The following is a 20,697-nucleotide window of genomic DNA, read 5'->3' on the forward strand; positions in this document are numbered from 1 at the left end:
TTCACTGCTTTTTTATGCAAGCAACGAAATCATTATTCGTTTTTCGTTAATCGATATTTAGGAGAACTGCTGAATCATTTTTTGTTGTTCACTCACTTCGTCGTCAAAACGAGTTTACGAGATTTAGTTTTCGGATTACTATCCGACCTAGTCCCCTTTCAGTTTTTGAACTTTAAAGGATTAAGAAAAATTTTGCGGCAACACAGTTCAGAAAAACCATGCCAGTAAGAGTCGTTAACAGTTTTGCCAGCTTTGCGGTTTTTCCGCAAGTTTGGGCTTGTTTTTTTTTAAAGTTTGCTAATTTTTTTTTGAGTTTGCGGGATGCTTGTTTTCGGGCTTGTTTTTTGACCAGTCAAACTTTTTAAACTTATTTTAGTAATTGCTATTCATTGCTTTTTTTAAGTAGCGATAGCGGAAAGTCATTGCTTTTTTGGGCACTATCGAATAGTGACATAGTCATTGGTTTTGACTAACGACTTCCAACCCGGGTTTTTGTGTTCTCATGCATGATGATGATCAGGCTATCTATAGAACAAGCAGTTTCAAATTCCAAAGCATTCGTTTGACTTTAGTTTAATATTTTTTCAAGTGGTTGGCTGATATCCGGTATACGTTAATATTGTTCAACAAAACTAATGCAACGTAGTGGTGACTAAAAAGCTGAGGCCATGAAAGCTTGACTTCGGGTTACACATTTAATGAGATGTTAATATTAATTCGAAACTTGCTGCTGCACTTTCTCTGCAAGTCTTTCTTGGCTGGTAAGGCGTTGGCTTTCTGGTTCGACTCCCGGCTTCAGCTGGTTGTTGAAAACACCGCTCGCATTTGCCTAGGGTGTAACACATCTTTAGGCAGCCATGGGTGTAATAAATTGGGTGGGCATAATAAAGGAACTGGCCGCCCTACTCTCCTTAGTGCCAAAGGCTTAGTACAATAAGAACCTTTACTTCTCATATCCAACACTTGAATCAAATATAGGATGGTGTATTTACCTTTCATTTTATAAAAATCAACAAACTCAATTTCTCTGGTTGGGACATAAAATACAACATCCAAGAAACTCAGTTTACAATATTTTTTTACAATGAAACCCTGCTATTATCAAAACCGACCTAAGGCAAAAGTAACAAAGGAAGACAAGCACAAAGTTTCATGCGAAGGGTTCGATTGCTCACCGAGCACGGCTTGGAAGAACTGCGACAGTTGGCTGAAAATCGCCAGTTATGGAGACTTTTTATTGACGCTAGTCAGTATTCGTCAGCTATCAAATAATGTGAAATAAATTGTTATTACTATTAAGTAGGACCTAATAACGTTTAAAACCTACTGTAAATTTTTTCATGGTTGCAAATTCATTCGTTTATCAGGACATTATACTTTGCAAGAAGACTACAAACAAATGAAATGGTTTATTAACAATCAAGAACACAGTAGCATTATTACGTTATAAAAACGCAGTTACGTCCATAAAAACGCATTATTACGCTTTTAATTGTGTCAGTGCTTTTGCAATTCGGTACGGTATTAGATTAAGATAGGGTAAGGCCTAATTGCAAATATTTAGCAAAACATTTAATTTTGTATATTTCGTTAATTTTAAAATAACAAGTGGTTCACTGAATATCTGTGATGAGTCATAATAGTGATCGTGGGTCAGTGGTTTGTTGTCCTTTGACTTTATATTAATGTTAATATACATCGCTTTAAAGTAATGGAATTTGCATATAAGCCATATAATTTGCATGTATGCATATCAGCCTACTGGTACAGCATCTCACATACCTGTGTCGTCCGTTTCAAATTGCAGTTTCAAGACGGTGTGCAAAAGTAAAGTAGAAATATTAGGCTACCACAATTTTTTTTATTGACTTTGCATCATATAAACCTGGTGTGAGGACAAAAGAATACCGGTCAACACGATATAATCCAAAAATAGGAAAACAGCAACTTTTATAACGAAACGGGAGATGGTCTAACCCAGTGGTTCCCAACCTTTTCTTTGGCTGTTACCCTAATCTCCACCCTGAAGTGAGCCAACTACCCCCACGATCAATTTTCAAAAACAAAAGTGTTTATTGCTATGTATTTCAAAGGGCTAACTATGACAATCAAAATGCAATGCAATACTGAATAGAAGATAACAATGCGTCGTAAATATTCAATGCGAAGGTTGGGACTGGACTTCAGCCGCCAGCTTCGTGATCCTGGGCTCTGTGGTAGGCTGCTGAGAGCAATTCTTGTGTCGCTTTCGACATCCTGGCGATTGCGCTTCTTTGTCTTCATTCCCAAGACAGATAAAAATCCTTGTTCACAGCGATACGTTGTTGAAAAAGATGTCAGGATATTTAATGCCTGTGTCGCTAATGTTGGTGCATCCTGGAGTCTGCTAAACCAGAAGGGTTCCACGCCTTTCCCATTGAAATCAAGTTTCTACGCTTTATTCATTCGGAGAGTGATAAATTCTTCTTTGGCCGGAAAGTCGTCATCATCCACCTGGCTGTCATCACATGTGAAGGGCTCAGTGCACCATTGGAGACTTATAGCCGTATTCAAATTCGGAAAGTAGTTGTCCATCTTCTTGGGTAGCTGACCTAAGTGGTCAGCTATGTCCTCCTTCAACGCCGCTGTACACTCAAGTCCAATGCCTTCGACATACATGTCAAGCGTCTGAAACTGCGCCAGTGTGCCTCTTTCAACTCGCTTGTTCCACAATTTAACCTTTGCGATAAATGCTGCTACGGCCAGTGATGGGCATTATCTGCGATAATTTACCGGCGATAATTATCGGCGATAAGTTTTTATCGCCTATCGTTATCGCTCAATTATTTTTTTAGTTATCGTTTATCGTTATCGCCAAAGGCAATATTTGATTATCGCCGATAAATTTTATTTCGGATCAACACACAAGTGGAAAGACCATGAAAAGTAATATTTTTACTAGCCACCTAGTTAAAGAAACTAAAATTGAATACAGATTCAATCTAAATACAGTAGGCTATAACCTTTCTCATTTACCTATGCGACATATTCCCACTAATAGGCTACAGTGCCTATATTGCAATTCTTATATCAACAACTTAGCGTTCTGCCATTGCTTTAATGATGGATGAACAAAGACGGTTATTTTTCTTAAATGTATTAACAAAAGAAAAATGATCGAATCGCAATTTCTGCAACAAAATACACAACGTAAGATTGTTAAACTCAACACTAGAACTAGAACAAAAGAAGCTGTTGTTCGCTAGCCTGCCAGAATGAAATGATACAAATAGAACAGAGTACTGCCTCGCGGAGTACACGTGACAAAAGGAGTGCAAAAGTAATCAAGGAAGCATGCTAACTGCAGGCATTCGTGCATCCCCCCCAGCTCGTAAGGCGAAACTGTAGACTTACGAGCTCGAACCCTTGATTACCCATTGACCAGAGGATGCGTCTAAATCCAATGCCGGCCGTCGGGACCGCGTAGAACGGCGCAAAACAGGCGATTTTTCAATATGAGGGACTCCACTTGTGGGTTCGGTTGGTTCCACTGAATCGAAAGGTAGCGGCTGCTTTGGAGGTTCAGGTAAGTGCTGTGGCTCACAAAGCTTCGGGCTTGAGGCTGGTGTGGGGCAGGAGAGTGCAGGCGGACTGTGATCTGCATCGAGAGGCAACATCGGCGATTCTCCAATTTCTTGGCTAGGGCCTATCTCGAGATGCGGAGGGTGGGGAGGGCAGTAGTCCGTTTCAGGAGGCTGGGCAAAAGAAGATGATGGGAGGCTCTGTGGGTGGGCATTGATGTTTGGTTGAGGAGGGATGGAATCGGCACATGCTTTAGTATGTGGAATTACTCGCAAGAAACGTCGATTCCGTTTTGTGATTCTGCCCGACCCGTCAACTTTCACTACATATTTGTCATGCGGCAACGTTTCGACAACCATTCCCACTTTGTCCCATTTTCGAGGATAGTTACCGTTTTGGTTTTGGATAAATACGCGGTTTCCACATTGTAAAGTACGTAAAGGACGAATATGCTGAGACAGCGCCTTATCGGTTCGACCAGCTCGCAGGCGAAGGGCGTCTTCCTTTGCCTTCCATGTATCCCGCCATGTACGACGAATGTGACGATTGGAGAACTTGACTAGGCGGTTTACAAAACCGAATGCGTCGCGCAGAGGGTGACCGAATACGATCTCTGCTGGAGAGATATCACAGTCAGGATCAGGTGTGTTACGCAACTGTAACAATGCACGTAAGAAGGAATCGTTGTTCAGGTCTCCGTTTGGGCTCACATTAGTCATGAGCAAGCGTTTGACAGTTTTGACAGCCACCTCAGCTCGGCCATTAGATTGAGGGAAGTAAGATGACGACATGCGGTTCGGCACACCCCAATTTTTAAGAAAGAGTTCAGTAACGGCAGCAGTAAATTCGGGACCTCCATCGGTAGATATTTCCTCAGGAACACCAAACGTGGCAAAGTACGAGCGCAAAAGTTGAGTCAAAGCAGCTGCTCCTGCGGCACTCGATCCTGATGGCGTGGTAAATACATCCGACCACCCCGAGAATCTGTCCCCAATGACCAAAAAGTGACGGCCCCCATAGTCAAAATAATCTGCAAAAATTTTCTCAAATGGTGTAGCTGGGGGATCACATGGCGTCGGGGGAGGAGCTGCTTGAGATGGAGCATTACGATTACATGATGTACACGAATCACGAATAGCATGGATATCATTAGTCATACCGGGCCAAAATACTATAGCACGTGCCCGGCGTTCCATGGCAGACACACCTTGATGACCAGCATGCAACGTTGAGAGTACTCTAGGCCTAAGCGATGGTGGTACAACAATACGATCATGATATAGAATAACGTCGTCTTCAACAAAGAACCCGTCACGATAGGGGAGATATGGGCGAATGTCGCCGGTGTTGGGAAAGGTGAATCCCGTTTCAATAGCTACCATTAACTTGCTAAGGTTTGGATCGGCGGCTGTTTCCCTAACGATTTCAGACCATTGCAAGCAAAAGGTATGGGCGGCATCTGCCTGTATGGTAGTAACCAGCGCCATTTCTGCTACATTATTTTCTGCACACGACGCTACAGCAATGAGATCGCATGATACTGGATGACGTGAGGCAGCATCGGCTGCGCAGTTGGTTGTGCTGGGTAAGTGTGCGATATCAAAGCGCCACATTAGTGTACGCTGTTTTAAACGAAACAGGCGAGTGTTAGTGATTTCGTCCAACGTACGGTCTCCGAATATTTTTACCAGTGGCTTATGATCCGTTACAATAACCAAATTATCACAGCCTTGCGTAAAATACTTTGTCTGTTCTAGGCCCCACGCAACTGCTAGGGCTTCGCCTTCTATGGGGTATAACGTCGTTCGGCCGATGAGAGGAATCGGGATCCTGCAAGAGTCACTTTCCAACCTGATGAGCAGCAGTCCGGTATAGTGGAAGCACACACGCAATGTTTTTGGAGAAGGAAATATCCAATGCCTTTATTAGACCAGTCAGGGCGCAAACATGTTCGACGGCTGGGATCAAAGATTTCTACCCCATGGCGAATAGCGTCAACAATTGCTGATTTGGAGGCGACAAATGCGGAATCCAGCTCCTGAGACCATTCGAACTTATGCTTTGGGCTAAGGAACGGCTTGAACGGTGCCATTAAGTCACGCAGTTGAGCATAGTTTCCTACTTGGTTTATTAATCCGAACCAGCTGCGTATGTCTGTGATATAATTTGGGACTGGAAATTCTTGGATGGCGAGCAAGTATTTAGGGAGGGGCTCGACCATTGCTTCTGAGATACGGAATCTAGCAAAATCTACGGTGCGTTGGGCAAATTGAAACTTGTCAGGGTTAAGGACAATGCCCGCCCGTCCCACTAAAGTGAGGAATTCTATGGTTCGCCACCAATGTTCTTCCAGTTCGCTATCATAGAACACTGTGTCGTCGACACAGCGTTCTTTGCGCACAAAATCAGTTAATATGGTATTGAAACGGCGATTGTAGCCATCCCCAGAGGATAGGAATCCTTGCGGTGCCCTAGTGTAGCGCCATCTTCCAAAGGGAGTGATGAAAGTTGTGAGGTGCCGATCAGAAGGACTCAGTGGAACACTGTGATAGCCGTTCCATGCGTCAGTCACCGATTTCCAAGTGTTTCTGGGGACGCGACGGGATAGCTGGAATGGAGCATCAGAGGCGAAGGTTTCTCTCTGGCAGAATTTGTTTAAGGGGAAAAGGTCGACAGTACGGCGTGGTGAGCCATCATTTTTGCGTGTGATAACCATACGATGACACCATGTGGTGGGTTCGCCGTAGGGGACTTTTTCAAGGATTCCCAGAGCCTCGTCGCGGAGGAGATCAGCGTGTACTTTTTCTTGCCAATGCAAGAGGATAGACGCTGGTGTATGAACGGCCACTGGCTTCGCGTTGGGGTCAACATGTATTTCTATGGGAGGACCAGCCATACAATGTAGTGCACGGTGCGGGCAAGTGTTGAAAGTAGATGCGGCGTACCTCTGGAGTAGCCAGTTTGCCATCTTGTCATTGTTTTCAGGTGTGCACGAGAACGGAAGCTTGGTTGGGGGAGCTGGAACTGCACCACGTTGAGGGCAAGTGCACGACTCCAGTTGCTTGCTGGGTAATGTGCAGCCACCGTTAACAAGTCTGACGACGTTGATTTCTGGTTCGATAAGATTGTGCGCCATTTCTTGCTTGATCTGATGTTCCCCTAGAGTTGGGAACTTCGGGGATAGGGCACCTAAATGCAATAGTGTGTCATGAGATAAGTATAACTTGTCAACGTCTTGACTGATGTAAATCATGCTCCGACATTCAACATTGCAGCCGTGCGCTGTACCCCGAATGATGGCACGAAATGCTCCTGTAATGGAAATAGTAGAGCGATTTGCAGCTATTAGGTTTGGTGCGGGTACAAGGGTCTCTTGTCCAAAGCCGGATTGCACAAAGTTCTTCAGTGACCATACATTTATTTGGGCACCAGTATCTGCGATTGCTGTTACTTGTGCTATCACGCTAGTGTAACTGCCATGGTGACATGAGTCATCCATAGATATGTCTACCCGAACTGTGGGATGTTCTCGCATGCGGGATGGTGTCCAATGCCCTTTTTGGAATGTGTAGTGAGGACCACGAATTGTTGAGCACATTGGGTCTCGGGTTACGATGTCAGTTTGTGTTGAGGCAAATGTGCCTATTTGAGGTACAGTAGGTGCTGCACAGAGTGCTCCGACTGATGCATCTTTAGAAGGAGCACCCCATTTGTTTTTATGACGAGATGACCGAAAGCATTCGAGACAAAGGGAATAAGGCGTAGTGTTCCAACCTCTGCGGCCTTCTCTGTAACGATTGAATAATCTATTGCATTTAGGGCAGTGAGTTTGTTTTGACCAATTGGGAGAGGAGGGTGCTGCCTGGATGTGTCCACGGTCTCTTGGAATAGGGCTTTGGCTTTTCTTGCGCTTGAAAGTCGACACTGCCGAAACGTCATGAGATGGTACTGCATTGCGAGCCATTTCTTTATTCTCGACAAGGGCGATGATATCGTTAATGGGAATCGACAATACTTTGTCCATTCCCATCATGTCACGACGAATCTCATCGTCAGAAATTCCACTGAGTAGTGTGTCTCGGATCATGTGATCTGTATAACTGACTTTCAGGCCGCAAGAACATTTAGTAGTGAATGCACATATATCCGCTTTTCCTCGAGCACGAGCTGCAAAAGCGCAAAATTTTTCATTGCGCATTTGGTGCATAGCCATAAACTCTGTCCGTAACACCCCTGTGGCGACAGGTATAACGGCCAGTTGTCGCATTGCAAGCAAAAGTTCATCTACAGCTTTACTCACTGTTTCAGCGTCAGCTTGGAGAAGGCTGTCCCCCAGGGCTTGGCCGGTACATTGGAATAACTGGGCTGAAGCTGCTTCATCAGAAATTCTGCAACCTTCTTTGAAAGCCTTCCATCTTCTGGTGAACACGTTCCATTCTTCCGGAGAAACTCCAATGTCTACAGTAGGTCGAATAAGCTTCGGACCAAGGTTTACGGGCGCTGGAACGTTGCGCGTCGTATCAGCATGACTGTACGTGTGACTTTGCAGCACCACACAAGCAACCGCTTCGGGCACGTCGGCTGTTTCAAAATTACAGTTGGGAAAGGCGCATGTTATCACCACCATTCCACAAATTTCTTTAGATTAACCTTATCCTATTGCAATTCGATCATGAACAAAGACGGTTATTTTTCTTAAATGTATTAACAAAAGAAAAATGATCGAATCGCAATTTCTGCAACAAAATACACAACGTAAGATTGTTAAACTCAACACTAGAACTAGATCAAAAGAAGCTGTTGTTCGCTAGCCTGCCAGAATGAAATGATACAAATAGAACAGAGTACTGCCTCGCGGAGTACACGTGACAAAAGGAGTGCAAAAGTAATCAAGGAAGCATGCTAACTGCAGGCATTTGTGCAATAGTGTTCACAAAAAAAAAAAAATTATCGGAAATTATCAGTAAATTACGATAATTATGTTATTGTTCTAAAACAAACACAACTAATTTGACAAGCTTGATGGATTTCAGAGTATGCACATTTTTACTACCAATAACGCTTAAGATTACTGATAAATTTTCAAGCATTTTGCGTTTTTTGGAATTTTTACAATTATTGCTGACTTTGCTGTAAATAGTCATTTATGCAGAAAGAAAAATACAAAGTTTGGAATTATTCATGGTATTTTCATTTGATTTAATTATTTTGCATACTGCACATAAGCGGCAGTGTAACTCAATTGATAAAAGCATCCAACTGGTATCTGAAGATATAATTATAAGCACGGCGGTTACCTCAGTGGTTTGATTCTGGATCAAGAGGTTGAAGATTGGATACCCACTGTCGCTGTTACTATTCCATTCATGCATAACTTACAAAAAGTTTTGACCCTTTTTACAGTATAATATGTTCGATTTTTTGTCATGTTGATGAAAACAGTTCGTATTGCATGGGATGGGACAGCGCTAATCAAGAAAAAAAATTTAGCGTTATCGAACATTATCGGCGATAATTTAATCGTTTATCGTTATTGCTTAACTTTTTTTTGATTTATCGTTTATCGTTATCGCTTCAGGAATTTTTCGCTTATCGGTTATCGTTATCGCTTAACTGAAAAATGAGTTATCGCGCCCAACACTGGCTACGGATACGTTGGTGTCGATCACAGTTACATTCTTGCCTTGAATTAAAAGATTACCTTTGTTCAATTCACCAAAGACATCAGCCAGGTAGCACAGCTGGGAAATCCACTGTTGGTTAGAGAAGTATTCAGCCAAGTGGACTTCTTTTCTTTCAGAAAAACATGGACAGTCTCACGAAGTTCGACCAGGCGGGTTATCCTTTGCCATGAGACAGCCATCGTACTTTTGTGTGGTACAGTAATACTTCGTATATTTTTCCCATCTTCTTGCACAATGCACAGTTCCTTGAAAAGACGGCTGTTCAATTCCTTCGCTTTTATAAAACTTACAACCCTCACTTGCTTCACTGTTTCTAAATCGGGTCTCGTTACCCAGCAAAAATAGGCAAATTACCCTCCGGGGGTAATTTACCCCCAGGTTAGGAACCACTGGCCTAACCCGAAAAGTATTCTTAGTAAGTTCCCAGATTTTTCAAACGTCATGCAGTAGGCACGGTTGCTTGTGAGCAATTCACAAGTGTTTTCTATGACAAGATTATAGCATTGGAAGTTGTAGGGAGTAAAGTTTAGCAGCCTTGATTGATGAGGTAACCTTATCCACAATAGTCATGTGATTGATTTGAGTTTGTTGAGTTCCTTTAATTGTATCTGTTATTGTCGACAGTTATACTTGAAGCAACCACGTCAGTTGTGTGACGTCATTGCTGGTAGGCGTTGTATTCTTTGTTCTGTGTTGTAGTCATCATTCTTTATCTACACCTAGTACAAATGTCACGTTATATAGCTATGATCTTTCCATTAGTTAACATGGCGGCAGCGGTAGGATTGGAGTTCTCGCCTTTGAAATGATTGGTGATTTCTCAGTGGTCAGTGTCAAACACAGGACGAAATTGCATGTTTGTTGCAGCCTTTGTGTTGGTATCGGGCCCAAATTATCCTCTCAACCGCCCTGGGTGGCACAGCAAAAAAAAATGGGCACGGAAAAGCAATAATTATGTGTCTGACGCTTCCTCAAAGACGCGCAGTGTAAAGCACAACAAAAATAACGAAGTGCAATAAACGAAATTCAATTGAAGCTCAAGCGCAGAAGGAAAACATTTTATAGCTCGCAGACTCTAAAGTCTAAGCTACTGCATTGGTCTGCATATTAATCATTTTTTACTAGAGGAAGAGGGTTTGTTCTCCTCTAGACTAGAGAGATCGAAGTAAAATGTTTATTCCCTCTGCAATCAACGGTGTTTGAGAATAATTGTTAAGAAGTTTCAGCAAAAAAGGTGATGGCCAACGGAGATACAGGATAATGAATATAGGCTACTTGAAATGCATCAATTGACGCGCTTGGTGGTTTGATTGGCAAAATCCCGGACATTCAAACATGTTTTAACATTTCTCCCTGACGCAGATTTGAACACTAAATTCCCTGACATATCATGGAAAATCCTGACGTATGGCAACCCTACTCTAGAGAACATACGAACTGCTTGCATACTACGCATAATAATAATGTTATGGTTTTATTTATTGTCGCTCTACAACAGCTAAGGTATTTTAGCGACAAATCTCATTTTTAATTTATATCAGGTTTAAGATGTTATCATATTATTACCTGACTCATTCTCACTGCGCAATGCAGGATAGAACACAATCGGTACCGTTTTTCAAGTCTTCGGTTTGACTCGACCTGGAAGCGATATCCGACCTACCAGCACCAGAGCCGAAGGCGAAACCACTCGGCCACTCAGTGGATAAAACGATTCGAACGGTTTTTGATGTTTCAGGTTTAGCAAAAAAAACGATTGCAAACTGCAAATCAATACAAAATACATGTCTACACTGTATAGGCAACAAAGCTGAAAATAGTGCAGTTCTTTGAGCTTTCGATGGAAAATTCCAAGGAATGTGCAGTACAAAAAATGAATTCACACAACATTTTCTTGTGAGACACAATATCATGTTTAACCCCGCCCAGTCAACACTATTGTAGAAACCAAAGCGAAACTGAATCTGCAAGTTCATGATGTCTTGTTTTGAATAATGCCATTCAATGCTAAGTTATTATCAGTCATCTGATAATGGTAAAATTACTTCTCTCCCAAAACTATACTCATTTATATCCATCTTGCTTGTAGCTACAACATGGTGGAAAGTTTGCAGTTCACGAGCTTCATGATGAATTGTTGTGTGACCACATCGTGGTAGGAATTCGAAACAAACGATTATTATCTGAGCAACCACAGATAGAAAATGAGCTCCCATTCACACAGCTGTGAACCGAGTTTGTCAAATCGAGAAAGCAAAACAACAGCAAGACGCCCTTTACGCAAAAACTTTAATTCAAAAGAGCAGCAAACGCGTAAGCTACTGTAGAAGCCATCAAATAAAAGACAACCTGCGCATTACAAAAAATAAATGTATCAAGTGTGGGATGTGGAACGTAAAAAAACAGGTAAGAAAGTTTGCTTTACGTTGTAAAACCTAAACACACAAAAGTGTCAACGAAGTAGGCTATGGGAAATGACATCAAGTAACTCTACTTGGTTTGTAAAAGTTTTGGAAAATAATTCTTTTGTGTATTTTAATATCGACACTGTATCATGCCAGCTCATGTTTGGGGGCAGTTGGGTAAATGGACGTTGCCCCAAACAAACAAAGCAAGACCCATGAGACAATGTTTTGTTTACTTGTTGTATTTTTTTATTCTCATTGTTTGTTTTTATTTTTTACCTGAATCATGCCAATAAGTTCATACTTACAGCAAAAGATGCTGATATCTATCTTGCTTGGAGCTACAACATGGTGGAAGGCCTACAGTTCGTGAGCTTCACGATGAATTGTTGTGTGACCACATCGTGGTAGGAATTCGAAACAAACGATCTGAACGACCACAGATAGACAATGGGCTCGAACTTCACACGGCGATAATAAAAGACAACCTGAGCTTTACAAAAATAAATGTATTTTGTGTGGGATGTGCCATCGATCGGTTCGTGGTAGTGGTAAAATGTGTAGTCACTTCCTATAAAAGCAAAAGGTACCGCACGTTGCTTTATGCTGTAACACCTAAACTTACAAAAGTGTCAATGAAGAATGGGAAATGACATCACGTAACTCTGCTTGGTTTGTGAAAGTTATTTGAAAACAATTCTTTCGTTCATTTTACTGTCGACACTGGTTCATGCCTGCTGTATTCTTACCAGACTTGTATTTAACAAAGCCAGATTAAGGCAAAGACAAGCGAAATAAGTCGAAGTGGAATACTGTGGTTGATTGCAGTACAGTAGTTATGTACAACAAACATGTGATGAACAACATCCTCTATATGGAAAAACTGCTGCACAAACTCGGTTGAAATCAAGAAAAAGCTTCCTAACACACGTTCAGCCACTAACCTCAACAAAAAAAGAAACAAGACTTAAGCAATGGAAACAACAATTCGAAAATGACCCATCATACACTGAAATGAAGATCCCACCATCAGAGTCCCTCCCCCCAGGAGCAAACGCTCGTTGGGCAAAGTGGAAAACATTAAATTGACTCCAAACCGGTGTTGGACGCACTAAGTCTGCAATGGTGGAGTGGGGCTACGACACGGGCCCTGTTGCATGTATCTGTGGGAACGAGCCCCAAACAGCAGACCACCTTCTTGTTTGCCCTCGGCTTGCCACCCGGTGCAGTAGGTGGGACCTGTCAGTGTATAACTCCGTTGCGGAAGAATGTTTCAATCTGTGGTGTATCAACGAACTTTAGAAGCTCGATAGAAGAAGTAGTACACTCACCTGATAATAATAATATTATGATTTTATTTGTTGTCGCTCTACAACAGCTAACGCATAAAAATTATATTTTAAATAGATGGTTACATAATATTAAAATCAAAAGCTGCAAGTCTAAATCTTAAATTGGTGTTCTGCCACGATTTCCAACAATATACTGGTACAAAATTTAAGAAATACATGAACATATATCATCCATCTCGTAAATTACAACAGTCCAACAAGACGAATACAAAGAAAAACGCAATTTAGTTTCAGTCCATTGCCATAAGTTTACATTGATATAACGTCAAAAAAGAATAAGTGTGAATGGGCAATGGGCACCCATCTAGTAAATTAATACAGTTCAACAAGACGAATAGAAAGAAAAACGAAATTTAGTTTCAGTCCATTGCCATATGTTTACATTGAAACAACGTCAAAAAAAATGTGAATGGGCACAGTTGAAGTATCTACACCACAGGGGTCGAAGGTTGCTGATAACACGGGATTTAAGTTAAGTGGTCGGTCGAATCAATTTCTGTATGTTAATGGTGGCTTTGATTTTATGTAGCAATTTATCTTCAGGGATGTCCGGATGTGTAAATATTGTTTGCTGGGTTGTTCGGCGAAAGTAACGACAAAGCAGTCTGCCAAAACTGGTTTCTTTTTCAGCTCAATATTGTGGAATTTTGCATAATGTTTCAATAATGCTGCTTTGTCACCGGATTTGTCGTTTGTTTGTTTTGTCTTTATCCTGCATTGCGGGAAAGCGGACTTGAGCGCTATGCATCGGTGTACGCCTTCCGACGTACACCTGACCCACGCTGCAGCCGACGGCAATGTCTGTTTCTCGTTATCTACTCTACTTACAACTTAAATTTGGTATTACCCATTACTCGAAATCGATCACTGGGTAGAGGCAATTATCATAAAGTTTCTTGCCCAGAGAAACAACAGCAAGTGCGGGTAACTGGAGTCGAACATGCAGGCTCTCGACTGCGAGCACAACACGCTAACCACTCGGCCACTGCCGCCGAGTATATCGGAGTAGTATAAGATGTAAGATACAAGTTGTAAATGTATTAACCCTCGGTATTAACCTGCCACAAGCACATTTGATTTTATACCACATTTGATTTTATATAGTTATGAATATGAATGGTCTTGTAAATGTATTAACCCAAAGTGGTGACGCCACAAGCACATTTGATTTTATACCACATTTGATTTTATATAGTTATGAATATGAATGGTCTTGTAAATGTGTTAACCCAAAGTGGTGACGCCACAAGCACATTTGATTTTATACCACATTTGATTTTATATAGTTATGAATATGAATGGTCTTGTAAATGTATTAACCCAAAGTGGTGACGCACATTTGATTTTATGTGAGAAAGGTGAATCGCAAAGTGCAAAGTCCGAATTACGTGAAGCGCTATAATTGTGTAACCAGCTTCAGAATTCTCACGCTAGGCTACTGATAAAAAGGCAGTGATGTGATTAAAAAATGCTCATAATATATATAAAACATAGATAGAGGCAGGCAGAACAAACCTTGTGTTCTATAAAGAGTGAGCAGATTAATGTTTTTTACAGTTCTCACCATAGTTTATGAGGTTTATGTTTGAGGAGCAAGTCGAGTTATGAAAAGTATTGTTTGAACTAGCAGGAAATTATGTCTCGACTATTTCGGTTATGAACTGAATATTTTTTCAGGTTGACAAGAAAAACATAGAAAATGTATAATTGTGAAATATGTCATGTCCAATTCAAGTCATAGACTGGCAGGTGGTTTCACATGCAGAAGCATAGAAACATTCGTTTTGCTTGTAGGTTTTGTGCAAGGACGTTTTCGCAAGTAGTGTCAAGAAATCGGCATGAGCGGAGGTTTCACAAGTGAGTTTGATTGTTCACGTAATTGTGAAATTGTTTAATTTTAGTTGTCTGACTGATTATAATTTGAGAGTGGCTGAAGGGAATGACAATGAAAGGGAAAAGGTCCCCAGAGAGAATGAAATCGAGGAATTAATGAATCCAAACTTGTGGGGTAAGAATTTTGCAATCAAATCTCATTTAAAATTGATTAAGAATGTAAATTTAAAGTGTTGCAAAATGAGCAAATTCAAAAAGTCATTATATCTAAATTGTTTTGTTTGAAGTTAGTGAAAATGATTGTAAAACAGGAATTTTTTTTTAAACTTTGCTTTCCTTTGTAGAGACATTAATTGGGAAGCACAGTACGAAGTCGAACAAGACTTGAAGAACCCTGATTTATGGGGGTAAGTTGAATGGAAACATATTATCATTTACATAGTGATGGTCTTGAAACAATAGTAACATATTGGTTGAATACTATTTCAAAGGTTTTTGGTTTTTTAATAGAAGCTTTCAAACATTTTCTGTTTTATATGGTCTGATTGGGTTGAAAAATGATAAGTTTTTTTAGTAGACATTCTAAAAACTTTTCTACCAATGATTTGTGTAATGTTTTTCTAACAATGAAAAATGATAAGTTTTTTTAGTAGACATTCTAAAAACTTTTCTATCAATGATTTGTGTAATGTTTTTCTAACAAAATTAACGTTGGTCAGAATTATATTCGAAAATTTCTTTTCAGAGATATACAATGGTCGCAGAATTTGAAAAATCGCAATGCTGCTGAACAATCTCCTGGAGAACAGGATATTCAGTGAGTCATTGTTCAAATTTTAATCTGTCCAACACTATGCCTGACTTGGCCTAGCTGTTCAATTTTTTTTTGTCAAACGTTTACAAGAGGGTTTGTATTACAGACAGTTTTTGAGGCAACATTCAAGAAGCATCCACGCCAAACACATCACCCACCAAAGAGTGCAAAATCGCTTCAATTTTGCTTTAAACAATAATGATATGCTATCTCGAAGAGACGAATTCCGACGTGTAATATTTCAGTCACAAAACTCTGCTTTTAAAATTAATTATAGTTTCGGGTTTATTTTACGTCACCGTGTTCATGGGGGTCTGAGGTTTTTTCACCCGTCCCACGGAGCGGACCGTGTTCTGCAAATTTCGCCTTTAATTTCAAACTCGCATGATTTTGATGATTTTCTAGAAAACGTATTACATCAAGATATTTTGGAATTTGCACAACTTCAACGCTCTGATTCAAGCTGGACTGTTCTTAATGTCACTAATGTCTGCTTTTATGTTAACAAGTTACCAAATCATCCCATTGGTCATTCGCTAACATTACCTGATTTTATTTTAAATAATTTTGGTTTAAATGCTCTTGTAAAAAGTAAACAAAGTAATCAAACTTATACTGATCACTTGTGTCTTTTTCGTTGCTTGGCCTTGCAAGCTGGTTGTTTAACTCATAACTTAGAAAAAGTAGCCAAAGAAAAGTTTCATGTTTATTGTTCAAAATTTAATGTTGATCCGTTTAAATTTTCAGGTGTTTCATTGTTTGATTTAGATCAAATCAAAAAATTATTTCAAATCAATATTTCTGTATACAAGTTAGAAAACAAAGAACAAATTGTTGCTTCTTTAGTTCAACGAAGTGCCAGTCGCTTTTCTGAAACTATGTATTTAAACTTGTATGATAACCATTTTAGTAACATTTGCAACTTATCGCTGTATTCCAAAACATTTGTGTGTCCAAAGTGTCAAAAAATTTGGGCCCATTTGTCCTCATGTGAGAGATATGCGAAAACATGCGACATGAATGTCGAAAACAAATTTGTAGGTGGGGTGTACAACATTCCTAAAACCATTTTTGAACTTTTGGAGGATGTCAATATAATTGTTCCTAAAACTCAATGTTATTTTCCATATAGGGCTACGTACGATTTCGAGTGCGTTTTTTCAAAAGATCAATTACCAAACAATTCTGACACGATTCATTGGGAAGCAGAACATAAAGCTTGTTCTGTGAGTGTGTGCAGTAATGTGTGTGGGTTTGAAAATCCTGTGTGTTTTGTGGATGAAGGTGATGTGAACGATCTTGTGAGAAAAAAGTTAGACTATTTAGGTGAAATTTCAGCTGCTGCATATCAGATTCTTGTCGATAAATTTAGTTATGTGTTTCAAGAACTTGAAAATCGATGCTCAACAGATGAAAAAGACCCAAAAAACAAACTTTTCAAAGAGTTAACATCACGTTTTCACTCGTACTTGAAAGAAATGCCAGTTAATGGGTTCAATAGTGGTCGCTACGATTTGAATTTGGTGAAGAGAGAATTTTTTAGCCAGATCCAGAAAGACATTGAGTTTGTCGTGAAGCGAAACAACAATTATATGTGCATTAAAACAGAAAATTTTAAATTTCTTGACATAATGAATTGTATTGCGCCTGGATTTTCTTATGACAAATTTATTAAAGCTTATGGAGTGGAGCAAACCAAGTTTTTTTTCCCCTATGAGTGGTTAACAGACTTGTCACAGTTAAATCAGACGTTTCTTCCAGAGCACGAATGTTTTTACAGTCACCTGAAAGGTTGTAATATATCGGATGAAGACTATTCACTATGACAAAAAACTTGGAAAGAAAAAGGAATGAAAACTATGAAAGATTTTTTAGTGTATTATAATAATTTAGATGTTGTTCCGTTTTTAATTGCCATTGAAAAGTGCTTTCAATTTTATAAATCAAAATCTTTAGATCTCTTTAAAGATGGACTTTCTGTTCCTGGGTTAACTCTAAAGTATCTATTTTCTACTCTCGATCGTGGTGTCAATTTTTCATTAATAAATGAAAAGAACAAGGATCTCCATGAACTGTTCAAGAGTAATATTATTGGTGGCCCATCTATTATTTTTCATCGCTACCACGAGAAAGGTGTCACGCGACTTCGAGAGCATGAATTCGGTGACAATGCTAAATTATGCCAAAGTGTTCTTGGTCTGGATGCGAACGCGCTTTACTTGGGATCGATTGCTCAACCAGCTCCTACAGATCGATTCATCCGCTATAAGGAGGCTGAGAATTTTAAACCTAATTGCTCTCATAAATATGGCTACCTAGCCATGGAATGGTTGGAATTTGTTTCTTTTCAAGAGGGTTGTCATATTCAGCATGATTTTAATGGGGGAGAAATCAAAGTCGGAAAACTCTTTGTGGATGGATTCTGTAAAGAATCTCAAACCGTGTACCAATTCCAAGGATGCTTTTGGCATGGACACTCGTGCCGGCTTAACATCGATCGTTCTACTGGGTTAATGAAAGATACAAATTCTTGTAATGGACTTTCGATGGAACAACTCAGGGAAAATACAGAAAAAAATTGTAAATATTTGCATGATCTAGGTTATCGAGTGGTTCAAATGTATGAATGTGAATGGCTTGAGCAAAAAAAAGTGTATGGTGTGAAACAATTTTTGAATACCCTGAATGTGCTTAAACCCTTGTACAACATGACTCAGGACACATTTCTTTATTCAATTTCAGATGGGAAATTATTTGGTCTTGTTTTATGTGATATTGAGACTCCTGACAATCTAAAAAAACATTTTTCTGAATTTTGCCCCATTTTTAAAAACGTTGAAGTGTCCAGGGAAGATATAGGAGAATACATGCAGGAGTTTGCAGAAAAAAATAAAATTTTATCCAAGCCAAGACGCATGCTCATTTCAAGTTATTTTGGTTCGAAAATGTTGTTAATCACACCCTTGGTAAAATGGTATTTAGAACATGGCCTTGTTGTTACAAAAATCTATGAAGTCATTCAATACCAACCAAACAAATGCTTTCAAAAATTTGCAGACCAGGTATCCGATGCACGGCGAAGAGGGGATTCTGATCCTGACAAGAAAATCTTGGCTGATACTTTTAAGTTATGGGGAAACTCGGCTTATGGTAAAACAATCACCAACAAACAAAAACATAAGAAAATTAAGTTTTGCGATAGTGACACACTGGCAAAAGAAATTAATAAATCCTTTTTTCACCATTTGAACCCCGTCCATGAAAATCTGTTTGAAGTAGAAAGTTTTAAAAAATCAATCAAGTTTGACCTCCCCCTCCAAATTGGATTTTTTGTGTACGGTTATGCCAAACTCAGAATGCTAGAGTTTTATTACGACTTCTTAGATCAATTTGTTGATCGGAGTGATTTTCAGTGTCTCGAAATGGACACTGACTCGTTGTATTTCGCTTTATCTGCTCCATCGTTGGAACAAGTCGTGAAGCCGGAAAAGCGTTTTGAGTTTTTTAGTTGTTATCATCTTTGGTTTCCATCTATTGCCTGTCCTGTACATCGCGCAGGTTTCGTTTCGATGAAGTGTAATGGCAGTGAATTTGTTCCCCAGGAGTGTTGTATTGCCCAACAAAAATTTGATAAGCGTACTCCTGGTTTGTTTAAGGAAGAATGGGCCGGCACAGGTTTTGTGGGTTTGTGTTCGAAAACATATTATTGCTTTGGTGCTGTTGACAAGCAAGTTTCTAAAGGTTTAAGTACTACAAAAAACAAATTTGACAAAAATTCCTATCTCAAGGTATTGAGTACACATGAAAGTGGCCAAGGGATTAATGTTTCCTTTCGTGTCAGAGACAACAAAATTTACACGTATCATCAAACTAAAAAAGGATTGGCTTATTTTTATCCGAAACGTATCGTCTGTTCTGATGATGTCACTACTTTGCCGATATCAATGTAATTTGTGTATGTGTCTATGTGCTTTACAATTTTTGCTGTGTTTTTTACTGGAAATCTTGTTGTTTAATAAAACTTATGTGCTGACTGACAAAAGAAACAAGACAGTACAGTTTCAATCATATTTTATTGACAAAGCGTACAAAACAATCACAGAATAGAATCTAATTTAATACGTTTTTGAGGTCGAAAAGCGCTGGGTGTTTGATCCTTTAGGACTTTTAAGTATTTCAAAATTTCTTGTAATTGGTGTCGATCTTCTGGAGTTGGCAAGGGACACGCTTCATGATAAACCTTCACATTCACTTTACCATCGACAATATAAGAGAGATAGGCAGCTGGCGCGTAAACTTTCCCATTGGTAAAATTCAAATCAATTTGTTGAGGTAGGAGCTCCTCTTTCACACGCTGGATATGCTGGCTATGAGGACAATAATGTAAATCTTCTTCTTTGCTCCAGTATAAAATTTGTAAGATATTTTTCGTTGAGGGTAAAGCAAAAAACGGTTGTTTCACAATTAGCTTTTTCGCGACTTTGCAAAATTGTTCAGGATGAAACGCTTTTCTTCCAACGCGAACAGATAATGAAGCTCGTCGTAGGTGGGGATTAAATCCAATCTCGTGTTTCACATTGAAAGTACTGGCGATGTCAACAACTTTTGCTGTAGCACGTTTAAGTTTTGATTCGTTAGCTAATTCTTGTTCAGCCTCAAAGAGTGGTTCCCGCACATACGGTTGTGGTACATAGATTGGTGACATTTGTTTCTCCATGTTTTCCAAACTATCGCAAAAAACATTCATTCTTCCCTTTTTATACAGTGAAAAGGAAAAAAAAGGCTTTCCCTTTTTTCTAATAAAGAGAATTGTTGTTTTTTTTTGAAATAGTATCACAAATGAATCATGGATACTCAGCAACTGGCAAAGGTTTTACAGACCGATCCATATGCAAGGACAGTCTTTAAAGGAGTTTTCGCGAGGGATCAACTGATTGAAGTTGACTTTAAAAACCCTAGCTTATGCGTTATCAATCTTGACAGATCCGATCAACCTGGCTCACATTGGGTAGGGATTTTCATTGATCAAAACCACAAAGCGACTTATT

The 20,697-nt window shown here is 39.6% G+C and overlaps 1 protein-coding gene across 1 annotated transcript; it reads left to right on the forward strand.

The window, feature by feature from the left end:
- The first annotated feature begins 17,508 nt into the window (after positions 1 to 17,508).
- LOC145770858 (uncharacterized) lies at positions 17,509 to 19,599 on the forward strand. Its single transcript, XM_082582598.1, has one exon. It carries the CDS (start codon positions 17,509 to 17,511, stop codon positions 19,597 to 19,599), a length of 2,091 nt encoding a protein of 696 aa, XP_082438724.1.
- The last annotated feature ends 1,098 nt before the right edge of the window (positions 19,600 to 20,697 follow it).

The sequence above is a fragment of the Aplidium turbinatum genome, chromosome 5 (assembly GCF_918807975.1).
Source record: "Aplidium turbinatum chromosome 5, kaAplTurb1.1, whole genome shotgun sequence".
NCBI lineage: Eukaryota > Metazoa > Chordata > Ascidiacea > Aplousobranchia > Polyclinidae > Aplidium > Aplidium turbinatum.

Excerpts from the sequence above, each read along its gene's own strand:
- LOC145770858 (XM_082582598.1), top strand. The coding sequence starts at position 17,509 with ATGAAAGATTTTTTAGTGTATTATAATAATTTAGATGTTGTTCCGTTT.